The 14608-nt window shown below is 46.3% G+C and overlaps 1 protein-coding gene across 2 annotated transcripts in view; it reads right to left on the bottom strand.

The window, feature by feature from the left end:
* The window catches only part of LOC106751139 (disintegrin and metalloproteinase domain-containing protein 12), a 100643-nt gene that overhangs the window by 13394 nt on the left and 72641 nt on the right, over positions 1 to 14608 (bottom strand). For both annotated transcript variants that reach the window (XM_014631947.1, XM_014631948.1), the window contains exons 3-8: positions 9704 to 9859; positions 4110 to 4299; positions 2737 to 2804; positions 1694 to 1858; positions 599 to 768; positions 335 to 526 (exon numbers count right to left, since the gene is read on the bottom strand). In XM_014631947.1, the coding sequence (XP_014487433.1) occupies positions 335 to 526; positions 599 to 768; positions 1694 to 1858; positions 2737 to 2804; positions 4110 to 4299; positions 9704 to 9859 (941 nt within the window). The remainder of the gene's footprint in view (positions 1 to 334; positions 527 to 598; positions 769 to 1693; positions 1859 to 2736; positions 2805 to 4109; positions 4300 to 9703; positions 9860 to 14608) is intronic.

The raw sequence follows: 14608 nt of genomic DNA, 5'->3' as shown, positions 1-14608 counted from the left end.
GTGGCTTCTCAGCCAATCAGATGTGGTTCCCCTAAGCCACCTTTATCGATAAAAAAGAGTTCAGAATACAGGCCGTTGAGTACGAATACCACCTAAAGTCAACATTGAGGTGGAAAAGAAAGTTCGTACAGGTATGACGACAGTGGTTCAGATTTGAGGAAACAGAGAGTCAGCATGCAACGCGCAAGCACGTTTCCTTCCCCGGACGCTTCCCAGCGCGAGGAAGGGCCTCGTAAGGGAATGGGAAATCCTCCATCGGGCGAAATTCTGAGGATTTACATTCCCCGTCGGGAAGGATGAAAGTGAGCGTCGCGAAACGAGCCGCAGGACGTACTTGTCTTCGGGACAGTCGCAACCCGCCCCGTCGTGCTCCATTCCGAAATTATGGCCCATCTCGTGAGCGACAGTGGCGGCGACCAGGCCGACGACGTTCGAGTGATCCATGGAGACGCCGCCGGAGAATTGGTACGTGCATATCGGTCCCTTGAGCGCCTTACCGACCACGCCGCCCTCGAAGGTGATTCGGCTGTTTGTTTGAAAAATAAATATTGAGGCTCCGGCTCGCTCTGGCATATGCCTTTCGCTCGCGCACACTCACGTCAGCAGCTGCGCATTGTCGTTCGGGATATCCTGGAGCAGCTTCTCCCTACGGTAGCGCAGGAAATTGGACAGAGTGGTGTCGCCGTTCGGCGACAGCGCTATCTCGTCCGACTCGGTCCACACCTGCACGCCGACCAGGGCGATGAATATGTTCAACGGCATGTACAACTGCAAACACACGGTAGATATGTCCGCGGGGCTAGTTTCGCATGGAGATCTCGCGACGAGGTCGGGTTCGCGCTAATTAATCTCCCTGTCTGCTCGGAGTTACGGAGAGAAAACGCGCTCGCGCAGGGACAGGGTGAGGGAGGGGCGGGACGGGGGTATGGTTTTTCCCGCGTTGTTGCATTGAGCGTATCAAACTGAGATTGATCGCGATCTCGCCTCACGTCGCTGTGTGAAAATGTCGAGCCTTGAGACGCATAATTAACTAGAATTACCTCAACGTTTACGAGAACTATCTTCGCGGGAGTGTTGTTTCAGCAGCAAAACTAGTGGTTTCTAGCGAAAAACGAAAAACCGCGAAAAAAAACGATATTATTATTATTATTATTATTTATTGGAGAAAACGATATGAGAAGAGATATGATATTATGGCTCTTATTAATACTTCGTACGATAATGTTAATAATCGATATTTTAAATTGGAAACTTAACGAAATTACATTCGTTATTACACACAACTGATATTTTATGCCGGAGAGAGACACACCGGGGCAAAATAATTTCCGGGGCTGTGTAAGTGATGTAAACGAGGAATCCTTATAAATGGATCATACGCGATTATTCTAATGAGATTAAAGTAGTCTCGCTGAAAGTTCACCCCTTTTCAAAGGTTCATACGCCGCCGATGCGGATTTTGCGCTTAAGAGTGCGCGGGTGAAGCAAAATTCCCGGAATCAGCGATGTAAGCGGAGATGTAATAACGGCCGAAGACGAGTTTACAGTGAATTTAGGGAAAGGAAACCGTGAATGTTCGAAGCGAGCGATTGGATAATGCGGTTGTTAAATTAGCGTAACCCGTTTTAAATCGTCCTCGTTTCGGCCGAAATTAAGAATCACAGCGATATATATATATATATATATTACTCACGGAATTGATAATATTGGCGATGTCCTTGCAGTGCTGATACACCTTGCTCAGGTTCTCATTCAGCGCTATATATTCTTTCTTGTCGATCACGAGCACCAGCTCCACATAACGCGACTGCCGATTCGCGTTGTAGGGTCCGCGAACAACCTCAGCCGCTCGTTTGTACTGTGAATAACGGGAGAACGTAGCGATATTAAAGATACATCGTTTCCGATCTCACCTGAAGGAGATTTTACGGCCTATCCTTCTTTTGATTTTAATCACGGATATTATAATAGCAATATGCATATACGGTTATTATATCACCGATATTATAATTAATACTTACTGGAAAAAATAGTTTTTCCGACTATAATTCTTTTACTATAGTGTATATAATTATGTTAATTGTGTTACAGTTACAAATATACACTAAATATATTTTTCTCTCGGTAAATGCATAAAAACAGAAAGGTTGCCCCGCAGGCAGGAGACTTTGCACACGGTAAACTGTTCTCAATTATCTCAACCGAGTTTTAACGCAGCCGAATGATCACACGAATGTTTTTTCGGTTGAGATAACAAAGGCAAGGTCGTTTCTCGTCACCGACCCCTTCTCGCCCGATTCCTGCTGTTCCGCAAACCAAGATTGTCTTTCCGTGTACGTGCCCAGGCATTGATACTTTTATCTTGTCCGGAAATATATAGGACCGTTGAATCAGATGAAATAAAGACAATTCAGAGTCACGGGAGTGTTTCTTGCCTCTAACGCTAACGCCAGTAGTTAGAACATTCCGTTTAAGTTCACGCTGAGCAAAAGACCGGCCTCTCGTCGTTTCGTCCAGTGTAGAAAGAATCTGTTTGCGATCCCTTCAACAAAGAGGATGAAAGAAGAGGGAAGAAGAGAGGAGGAGGAGGAGGCGGAGAGCGCGGGTAGACACGCGAGTCACCGGAGCGGACGCCAAAGACTACCCGCGACTACGTTCTTTGAAGTCGTATAATTTACCGGGAGGGAAGGGGATGAGGACGTATAGCGGACCTCGCGAAATATCTTCTATACGTACCCTGGAGAACCCTTTAATCTCACGACGATCACGAGCGGAGACTTGGTGCACCGGCTTTCCATCGTAACCTGCAACCGGGAGGAAAAACCGTCAAACAGGGATGACGATCGCCGCGGCCTGAGGAGAATTCCCGGTACGAGGGAGACAAAGAGCCGAGTCTCTCCTCTCGCGAGAGTCACCGCGAGTCTCGCGAGGCCTTGCTCTCTCACATTCGTTAAGACCGTTAAGGAGAGACCAGTCTTTCCGAGGCGGAGGTCTTTGAGCCCGATGGAGACGATGGAGCGCGCCTCAAAGAGAGGAGCAAGGGCACTGCCACCGCGGAAGACGAGAGACGCACCCGAGGTCGCCTTCGCGTCGTCGTCGCGCCGAAGGTTGCGCGTTTCTGAGTTAGGAAGAAAGAGCCAAAGCCCTCTCTCTCTCTCTTTCTCTCTCTCGTGAATATCCCAAAGAAACCCGGCGGAAATTGCTTCGCCGACTACCACCGACAGAAATTCTCCGCGACAACGACGGATACGATCTCGGGACGATGGGGCGTTGCGTTATGAATGTTAAGTCCGGAGTCGACTTATTAGTCACGAGACTCCGCTGGATCCGACTCGTGTAAGCCAACTCGTTTCGCTCGAGCGAGTACGGCACGACGTGTGTCGCGCATCTCCTCGGTGTAATAATTATCCCGGCCTCTCCGGGACGCGCGGTCGGAGAGCAGTGCAATGTCAATAAAACGTTGTTGATTAACGCGCGACTATATTAGCATTGATATTACACTATTAATTTTAATGTATTATTAATGCGATCCGGCGTCACCAATATTAATATTGTTGCGCTAACAATAGAGTAGCAACAACGATACGCAGAAAGAAAACGGTGGCGCTTTATAAAGTAACTTTCGGTGTTAAATCTGTCATTTTTATTAAGGACAGTTGGGACTACCTAAGGAGTCTCAATGCCGAAGGACGTCAATTTGAACGATTTGTGCAATCCTTATAGTTTCTTTCTTACTTTCCATTTTAATGAAAAATGTTCCAAACAATTCTGCTATTGCTTATAAATCGTCAATACTTGATGGATAATGAAAAAAGATGGATGATCATTTCGAACTGGGCTTACATTCATGAGGCATTTTCTCTCTCCCTCTCTATCTATCTCTCCTCGCTCTCCACTCAATTTACATCAGAAACATATTCCTTAAGTTTGTACAGTATGTCGTATAACATCCTGTACATTGATTTACTTTCGTCGTGCGACGTTTCTCTCGTCACTCTCGCTGTAATCTTCACGTTACAAGATCACACGTCCTTTTGGATGGTATGCGTGCGCGCGTATAGGAAGATCTGACTTGAACGATAACGATCTCAGGATCGCAGAATGCTTACCGCAGGTATTATTGGCAATGAGATCACTATGCTTGTATACGTAATGGTCGGAATCCAAACTCTCGTCTTCCGGATGGATGTGATGGAGGTTCTCGCCGTCGAAAATGACACCGCGCAGCCCCGTGCAAGTGGACAACGCCACCCACGAGTCGGGAACATCTCGAACGCTACCTTGGTAATGACAGAGTTCCTGCAACATTTCCACACCACAATTTTACGTGCGGCAAAAAAACACACACACACACATCGCTGAAAAAAAGTCACTCCTCCTTTTTTCCCCTTCTTCTCGCACTCCTTCGATGCTCGAACTTTCAAATCGTAACGATTACCGACATGCAGGGAAACTCGATATTTAATTACGCGACTCGCTTTTACCACTTCACGTGTGTACAATACGTTTATCATTGACTTTCCTTCCGCACAGTCGATACAGCGAAACTGCAAAGTTACTAATTAACTGCTATTTTCGTTGCGCGAATTCGCCGCCGCGAGTGAGGAGAGGCGAGTGTGTAAGTAGCCGTTCGTGGATATAAAGGCGAACTTTTAATTGGATTTATGTTTAACTTAAGCTCCCACGTTCATCCGCCTATCCCCTCCCTCCCTCTTTTCCTATACCCTACATATTTACACGTTCAATTCAATTTTAATCTTTCATTTCATTTGGCCACTTAACGTTTATCAGATTGACAACATATGAATTCGCGCGATAATACTATCACGAGAGAAAGAGAGAGAGATCCCAGTGGGCGATGTGGCCCGGTTACGGTGAATTTCGCGAAATAATCTCGGCTTCTCGGATGCATCGGAACCGCACATCGGACCGGTACAAATATAGTTGTCCCAGATTCGGGGCGTGCACGCGCCACGGCGAACCCGTCGGTGATTTTTCACGTTCCTTTTTCCGCGGCGCGCGCGAGAGAGGAGGAGACTTCCGTTACTTCGACGGGCGGGCGAGCGTTACTCTCCCGAAAGGAATTGCCCCAACAAAGGAGCGCGATCTCGCAGGCGAGGTATCGGGATCGTCTTTGAAACGGGCCGCGCTTTCTCCGGTTACGAGAGCCATCGATCGTGGTCCATTATTCGATTGCCGCACAGGGAAGGTGTGCGAGCGGGATTGAATTAACGGCAACGTGTCGATATCGTTAAGTCGTCCTATCGATTATTTAATGCAACCGTCCTCCCCTTTATTTACCGCAACTGTGACGCAACTTGCACGCTCGCTCCGCCCGAATGGACGGCTGTTTCATTAAAAAGCATGAGAAAAAAAAAAGAGGAAGAGAGGAACGCTACGGTTAAGTTCCTCTCTCGGCCGGGAAGTTCGTCTCGAGAGTTTCTCGACGCCGATGTTCGAAGTCGAGTCCGCGGCGGAAATTAAATTTTGTCATTATGAGGAAAATCGCGCGGCATGTTTGAGAAATTTATATATTCAACGACGCACGAGAGAATCGGGAGAATCCGATAACGCAAGCTCGCGCGCGCTTGGCATTTGAATATCGAATGATCCGACGTTTCGGGCGTGTACTTTGCGGCGACCGGTTAAGAATTTATGTATCCGAGGATGCATTTCTATCGAATGGCTTGAGCATTCCGAGAGTTCCGGCAAAATTTTGATTAAAGAAACGGTACGTCCAGCGCTTGTCTCTCGCAGGCGTGCGCGCGGTTTTCAGGAAAACCGAACAGAAAGATCGCGAGCGTTCGCATTTTTAAGCGATCGTTTCCTCGTCGGGAGAAAATGATGCAGATTGAGAGAGGGAGAGAGGGATGTGTGTAAAAAGCTGTCCACGGAAATGCGCGGAATTATAATTGAGACGTAAAAAACTTAACGCGATTGTGAAACGTACGGAAAATTGTTTGAAGAATTGCCTTTCTCGCGAGCGATACACGTTCATATGCACACACACACACACACCGACTGACACGCACATTGACGCGCTTTTACAATTGAAGAATTATAAAATGGCCATAATCATCGTTCGCCTATTTGCATGCAAGGATATAATCACCGCGGTTCCCGCTGATATATAACGACCGGATAAAGCTTGAACCGGCTTGATTCATTGTCGGATAAGAGAAAAATTTCGCGAGAGCGTAACGTGTTCCATGGAAAGCGCGTTACGAGGCGTGTCGGCGCGGAATATGAAATTTTGTATTCGCCCTCGCAGTAAGCTTATCCTCGCTTCTATTAAACGTAATATCGCGTGTGCGCCGCATCGGAGATTATGTAGATTTATATCACGAGCGCCGAGCGAAAGAAAAATACATTTCGTAACAGCCGCCGCGCGTTCTTATTACCGGAACCGGTGAATTTCAGGTCTCCCGGGCGGCGCGCGCCGCAGCAACGGAACAAGTATCCGATGTATCCTATGTAATAATGGACTACTAATAGTTCCTCTCAACTCGTGGAAATGATATTCGCGCGGACTTCACGGATGATCCGGATCGTTGCGGGAAACGGACGGGAGAAGGTGAGATATGTGTGTTTCTACTCCCATTACACTTTCGAGTTGTAAAATTTCCCTCACACATCCTACGATCCATCCTGCAATACAGTTATGCGTTCATAGTGCCCATTTCGTTTCGGCTTTTTCCCGTGCATCATTTTTCCATCGACACCGTACATTTTCGTATCTGAAATTCCCATCTTATCGCGTGCACTCCCCGCGCACTTTCTCTCTTCAGCTGCTATTCTCGTACGAGCTTAAAATTAGTCCGTCCGTGTAGATAAAGTGATATTTATACCAGCGAACGGAACGACGGGAGGCGGGGTGTTAACTGTGGACGCGGCAATTAATTAAATACAATTGCGCGAAACATTAAATACACGGCCAACGAACTCCGACCGGATCGACCGTCGCGGCGAGTTTTACGTTTCCCGCTTGACTTTTGTCCCACATTTCGGATGACTTTTTTGCGCTCGTCGTCATCCGAGCGGTTGAGCAGGATGTCGCAACTGACGGGCAGAAGCCGCCGATCTATAACGTGGACAATTAATATTATTATTTACTTCCTCTCTGTTATTAATATTACGTATATTTTGAACTAATTGTTGACGCATCATATCGATATCAATTTTGTCATATTTCACACATGTCGCATGTCACACACGGTAAAGTAACGTGCGACATTTGTTTTCCCAAAAATATTTACCGCCAGGAGAAAATAGCTTTTCCATATTTTTTCTTCGTTTCTTTCTTTTTGACAAATTTTCATGATTGACAGTAGTGGAACGGTGTCACTTTTAAGTCGATCAAAGGATCGTGCTTGGTTTAATAAAACGGAAAAAGCATCACATATATGATTCATTTGACTGAAATATCACCTTTCTCGCTGTCCTGCGAAAAATGACGTCTATTTAAAAGCGTCAAGCGCGGCATTTGGAGGATTGGTCTTGTAAACTAATAAATCGACCTTTCTAAAGCTCTCTTACTTCCAGCTAGACCGACAGATTCTTTGATAAGCACGGGACCAGTTTTACCTCGATTAAAATGTACGGATATGGCACATTATTGAGAGCCTACAAAAGAGAAGGACTTCCACCACTCTCAGCCTGCGAAACATCAATTTTCGTTAGCGCGTTCACGCAAAAGTTGCCGCTTTCACCGGGACGATGTAATCGCGCAATTTCGGGCAAAACTTGTAATTAGGCGAATAACTCGGAAACTTTTGCAATTTCGGCAAAATACGAAGAGAAGTGTGATCGCCATTGACTCGGCGCGAACAGAATTTGATTATACATTCAGACTTTCGGTTAACGGTTCGCGTGTGTGTCGGATAATACCAGCGCCGAATGTACACCCGATGTTATATTTTTCGCTTATTCTTCGTTTCTCCCACGGACGAACGACGGGGATTATTAGGTAATTAACGAGGATGTGTAAAACTTTCGAATCCTCAGACGGACGAATGTCGCGCAGTTCCGCGCGATGCGTTCTGTGTCGCGCGCGATTCAACAACGTATTCCGGATGCTCCGTTAGCTTTTTCTCTTTTTACTCTCTCTCACACATCCTTCCTGTCTTTCTCTCTTTCTCCCACTACCGTCGGCGGCGGCGTTAAATTATAAAACGGAAACGTGCCATTCGTGAACAGCCCGCTCGACGTCGGGACCAACGCGTCTCTGCGTTCGCGTGTGTTTACAGCGTGCTCGTCGTCGTCGTTCTATTATACATGCAGACGGCAGACAGAATGAGTCACGCCGATCGATTTCGTCGGCCGTTCGTAGTCGGCGTTACACCTGCACGATATCTATCTACCTACCCACCAACCTACCTATCTACCTTCCCAGCCGCGCGATGACGACGGGAGTATAGTACAGCGGGAGAGCGGGATGGAGAGAAAAGGGAGGGAGGGGAGAGAGAGAGAGAGCGATCAAGCGGGCGGACACCCGTGGAGACTTTTAATTTTCGAGGGGCCGGAAGTTTGGGCGCGGAACGTTTGGAATCAAATGGATTTTTCCAAATAGATTCTCGGCTTTCCGGGAGTGGAGATGTGATGAGGGAATACGCGGAGACAGAAATAGGTGCGGCTGACGAGCTCGAGATGAGAAACGATGTCAGTCTGGTTTAAAACAGACACTTGTTCTCTCATAGTAGTAAAGGTTGACTTGAATTCTTCAATTATTTATACCACACACTCGATCTGATTGCGCAAAACTGAACGCGTCCATGAATATCTAACGCCGTCCAATATCTATCGCCGTCACAGCTGTCTGACGTGGAATGCCAGGAGAAAAAAAAGCTAATGGACGTTAACGTAACGCAATGACTCAGAGAGTTAAGACGGAATTAAACTTCAATCGCACGGCCCTCTGTTTTGCACGGATGTATCGTAAAATTGATACGGTTCCACCGGCTGTGTTGACTTTTAGAGCGTGAAATCGATTTGCGCCGGGACGTCTGAGAAACGACGCGGAGTTTGAGCGCAAAGCGAAAAGGAAGTCGAGAGGAGTCACGCACTAACCGTACGAACAAACTGCGACACACTTGTCTACGATATCGCGAAATCAGTCTCGAGAGAGCGACTGATTCGATATCATCGCTTATCACCGACGTCCACCGAGCCCTTACCGCCACGTTTAATCGTTAATTTTAATTTAAAAACGATTAAATTCAAAAAATAATTTCCCAAACGATTAATGAAAGTCGAGGCGGCGCCTCAAGCCGGAGCCCTGAAAGCAACGAGACGAAATAAGAATCAAATATTCCCCGATCCGAAGGTAAGATTCCTCGCATTGTGCGCGATTTCCTCAGGAGCTAGAAGCTCTGTGTCGCGTCGTAAGGGAAAATTGTATCAATCATCCTTTCAGCCGCGAATCGAACGCTCGGATGCCCACGAGCGTAAGCTTCACGTCGCGCATCAAAAGCCATTACGCGAGGCGATAATGCTGTTCTTTATGTGCCATTCGACGCGTCACGAGTCGCGACGACGGCGAGTGAATGGCCGAACACACGCCGCCGCTTTGCGGCTGAATGGAAATCCCCCGGGTGCTTTCTTGGTGCGGAGCACTCGAAATTACGGTCGATATCGATTAACCGACCGTTGTTTGCGGAAAGCCGGTTAACACGCTGCGGCGCGAATACCGAAGCGCGGTACTTACAACTTTCGACGGGGTGTGCACCTTGTAAGCGCCGCGATGCTGGTAGCGTTGCTGATAGCCGACCGGAATTAGATCGGTGTTCAGTCGAAGGTCGAGAACGCGCTCGACACCGTCCACGTTGAAACCCACCGTCAGCACGTCCGCGTGCTCGATGTCCTGAAAAGGAGAGAAAAAAGAACTTGAGTCTCCGGCACTGCGCACGCTCGAAAATCGCATCCTACGATTTTGTTCGCGGTTCAGACTTTTTCCGAAACTTCTTCGCGAACCATCTTTATTACCTCCTTTCTAAAATGAGATTGCGAAATTATCGCTCAAAAAGAGTGGTTCATGAATTTATTTTCTTTAGGATCTTTTCGAATTTTTAATAGCGTTGATCAATCGAAACACGATTTACACAATGTAAAGATTGATTATACCGAAGCTGAGATAACCAAAGTCGAAGTTAGCATTATTTACATTTATCACAGGTGCGAAAACAGCTTTCACAGTATTACATTTGTTATTGTAACGACCAAACCTGCTCTTACGGTTTTAGTAAGAAACAAGAGAATGATAAAAGAGACTTGTAGAAATATTATAAAATAAAATTGCAAAATCGTCGATCATCTAAGTTTTCCAGAAATTGATGTGTAAAGTACACAATTTTTGATAATAGTAGAGATATACGACGGCTAACCTGTAAAGATTTGACAATATTGCATGTGCTATATTTTATTCCCGAGTTAAATAAAAAAACTTCTGCTGTAAACCCAACACAAAACCAGATATTGTCAACAATTTATCGTATTCAAACTGAACAAAACAACAGCCGATGTGTAATTAGATGTCCGTATACGGGCGTTCGTGGGTGAACTGACACAGAGAATTGAAAACTTGACAACAAACACATGTTTACGAAACACGCGCATTACACGCCGACGATATTACTCGTCGACATTAGAAACTTGTGTGGAACGAGTGTGCAAACAGTCATGTGCAAATATATGATGTATACTCGAAATGAATGGAGAGCACATTGAACATCTGTAGATAAATTGTTTATCTGCTCTACAGCAGAAAATGCTTTATAACGCGAAATTAAATGGTTTTTCGAGTACCGTTTATTAGAACTTTTGTTTATCTTCACGAAATCCACTACGGTTGTTCCGTAGTACATTGAGATCGAGAAATTGATAGGAATCGAACGAGCCTCGAACGACAAAATTCATTTTCCACGTATCGCGCTTCATCCCTTCGCAGTAGACGTCGATCGAGTCCAATTACCGTTTAATTACAGACCGGTGAATTGTTTTCGCTTGAAAGAAGCGACGAATTCGGCATCGTCGCAGCTCGATACGACCGAACAACACGGCCGATTCTTTCTCACGTCGAAGAGCGCCGAAGAGAACGCGATCGCGCGCGCGCACCTGTTGCGCTAATAGCGGCAAAACTATGCTTAGACCCGGGAAAAGAAAATTTCTCCCGTGAAAATTGAATCCCCGAGATCGACGCTGCGTCGAGCAATTAATTTTATACTCGGATGCTCGCTTTCTCCGACCATGAAACCGAGCGGTGGTCCGGATATCCAAGTTGAGCGCGGTGGTAAGTAAGAACGGATGCCGATGGGAATCCCGGTCGCATTCATTCATTGTCGGGCGAATATCGAGCGGCTTATTAAGTAGTAAAGTCGAGCGCACATATATCACTACCGTGTCACTTTGCAAAAATGTTCGGTGATTAATATTTGATTTGATAAAATCAAAAAACAAATATGAAATTTACGTATTTATATATTATTATATTATTTTTCCGCCTTGTATTATATAGTTTGCTGCTTAGTTTTCATATTTAATTAGGACACATTTTAACGCGTTATGATATATTAAAGTTGTTTTAATATTCAATAATACACAGTATAATCGTTAATATATGTATGTTACGGGATTTGACAGCAATATAAAACCGTTAATTGTAAACATCAATTTGCAATGTATTTCACTGATATTCACACATTAAATCTTACACCTTAAATTATTACAATACCATTATGAAAGGTGGATGTCTTTCCATAATCATTAAATGTAATTAAATATAATATTTAATTATTAATTTTCGTAACTCGTGATATTTCACAGCCAAATTATTATATTTAATGTGGATTTTCCTAACAATGAAGATTTCAGAGGGGTCACCCGTTTCAAAAATACCCAATTCGAAACTGATAAACGATAACGCGAACGACCAGGACGACGGTAACGTGACACGTCCGATACCTGATTATTAAACGCGAACGTGACAATCATCCCGCGTTCCACACGCGGAATTATCACTTCGACGCTGAACTCTTAACCAGCGCGCGATTAATCGCGCCGATCGCAGGCAGCGACGTCGAAATTACCGGCGGACGCACCAACGGTCGACGACTCCGCCCCGTTGGTTCGCGTTTGTCGTTTTCCGAGCGCGCGTTAACCCGCTTCGCCGGCCATCATATCGTCGTGCGCGTAAAGCAGTTAGCGATATTAGATTACAACTTTGTGCGTCCGAGGGAGGCGAAATTCATAAACTCTTTGGGAATTCGCCGCCGCCTTTCCGATGTGTGTACGCGTGCCGAGTGCGAAATGAATTTGCGAATCTCGTTTGCGCGGCGGCGAGCGATGTTTAATTCATAGGGGATGTCCCGGACGGGTACTTTTCCCCGCACGCGGGGGCGTGGATGGATCAGCGGACGAGAGCCGGATATGCAACAACAGCACCCCGTGTTCATGTCGCGTCGCGTCGCTGTGCCGGCGATGTCACGGACGCTAACAGTGGTTAATAGTCGGGCTCGCTGACAGCGGTCGTTAATCCTAGACTGACAGGCCGGATAAATTTTTGGCCGCGTCGTTATCGGTGGAAACGAAGGCTCGATTCGCGCTGTCCGCGACACTGTGTAGCCGCGCGTGTGTCTTCGAATTTGACGATTCCCAAATGACGGACATTCTCTTTTTCTCCGCGTGTCGGTCGATGACGAGCGGTGTTCCAGCGGCGTAATTTGCGACACGGGTTGGCTTTCACCTCGACGGAGTCGTCGTGGAATCGGTTAATTCGCGGTTGCGGCGATTAATTGGAAAGCTGCGGAAAAATACGACAAGCACTTTCGACGGGGGAAAATCGACTGTCGCCGAAGCGCCCGTCGCGAAGACTCGACGATTTTAAGTTCCCTCGAGGGAACACCTACGGGGCGCAACTGCGGTTTTTTTGGAGGGAATCCCTGTTTTTGGTCGCCCCATTGTTTAGTATCGCCACACTTTGATAAACAACGTCCCGAATAATAAATATTTTATAACTGAATTCTAGAATCGATCGAACGAAACTTTGGCGAAGGTAATCGTTAATTTTTCAGTTTAAAATAATGATCATTAACAAAGTGATCGTACAAAATATAAATAAAGATCTGTAATACTATTTTCTCCTCTATCAATTTTTATTTATCGTCTTTGTAGACTTCGTTGCCGTCAGGAAACCAGTTATCTCACTGGATCTAGTTATTACCACCAGGCTATCTGTGCTCACACGGATCCAACTTTGTTTTCTGAGCAATAGAAGAATAGGAGCGAAGTATAGCGTCTTGCACAAAAACGTGGAAGATGGAACGAGTGAAAGAAAACGCGCGTAGACCTAGGTCGTAGGTCCGATATATATTAGTGTCAGGATTAATCATCACTATTATGATTCCATTACCGTTTCCTTTTCAATAACACGGCGTGATACCTCCGAGTCTTTTCCTTTTAATCCGAATCTCACCGTCCTGATTTATTTTCAACGGCGTAAAAGCTAGCGAGCTAAAATAAGAGCGTGCTTCGGTCTCCCTATCGCCAACGCATAAATCTTCCCGAGTAAAGTCGGCGGTACATTCTTCCCCCGCAGGCAACGAGAGAACCACCTCTTCCGCGCAACGTTAACTAAACGCTTCTTTCGCTATCTTACGGCCAGAGCTTTGATTGAGGGGAACGGTAGCGGGAGAGAGGAAGGGACAGAGAGAGAGAGAGAGAGAGAAAACGCTAACCGGGAGTTAGTTAATCAAGGTTGTCGCTGCGACCGACGCTTTAGAAGCTCCCAACTTATACGGCAATCCCTTCAGCTGTATTTTACGTTGGTCTTTACGTTTTACAATTTACGTCGACGACGGACGGAATAAAAGGAGCTTTTAACTAACCATCTTCCATCGCGCGCGCACAAAGACGTCGGGGCGCGCCGAGAGAGAAGGGAGGAACCGCCGCTCAGAGCTCTTAATTACTCTAAGTGCCGCGTTCAACTGAAATTGTGGCGGTAATTACCGATGTAACGCAGCGCCGCGAAATTGGAGAGGCCGCGTTTCAACGACGGCAGCCGTGGGCGAGCGAGCGAACGCGCGCGCGACTACGATGGTGCCCTATGCCATCATGAATTATTGATTAACCTCCTTGCGCTTCGACAGAGGCGAGACGCGCCTTGCTCTCGGCGCAGGAGCTGCGCCTATTTGCATAAAAGAGTGGCCAGCGCGATCGTGGAAAATACCGCGGGGAGATGCTGCGCTCTCTTCCCCCTCGTAAACCCTCGTGGAGCCGTACGGAAAATTTCTCGCAATTCAGTCGAGATCTAGTCCGATTTCCCGCAATAATTGTGGATTCCAAGTGGGAATCCACTAGATAGGTGTTCTTTTTCGTTGGAAGCGCAATGCCTGAAATATACGATTCTAAGAGGAAAATAGAAACAGATCATATCTGGTCACCTCCAACCTCAAGCGAAACGCGTGTTTAAAAGACGTTTTGAAGACGTCCTTCAGAACGTTTTAGAAAAACTTTGTGTACTCTAATCGGAATCTACACTGTATCTGGGAATATCATGAGGAATTTTTAATCAGCATCGTGGAAGAGATGCTTTATCCGATGTTTCGGATAAAAATGG

Source organism: Dinoponera quadriceps, unplaced genomic scaffold (assembly GCF_001313825.1).
Source record: "Dinoponera quadriceps isolate SergipeBrazil2010 unplaced genomic scaffold, ASM131382v1 scaffold6118, whole genome shotgun sequence".
Classification (NCBI taxonomy): Eukaryota; Metazoa; Arthropoda; class Insecta; order Hymenoptera; family Formicidae; genus Dinoponera; species Dinoponera quadriceps.
This window is presented reverse-complemented; position numbering and strand designations above follow the sequence as displayed.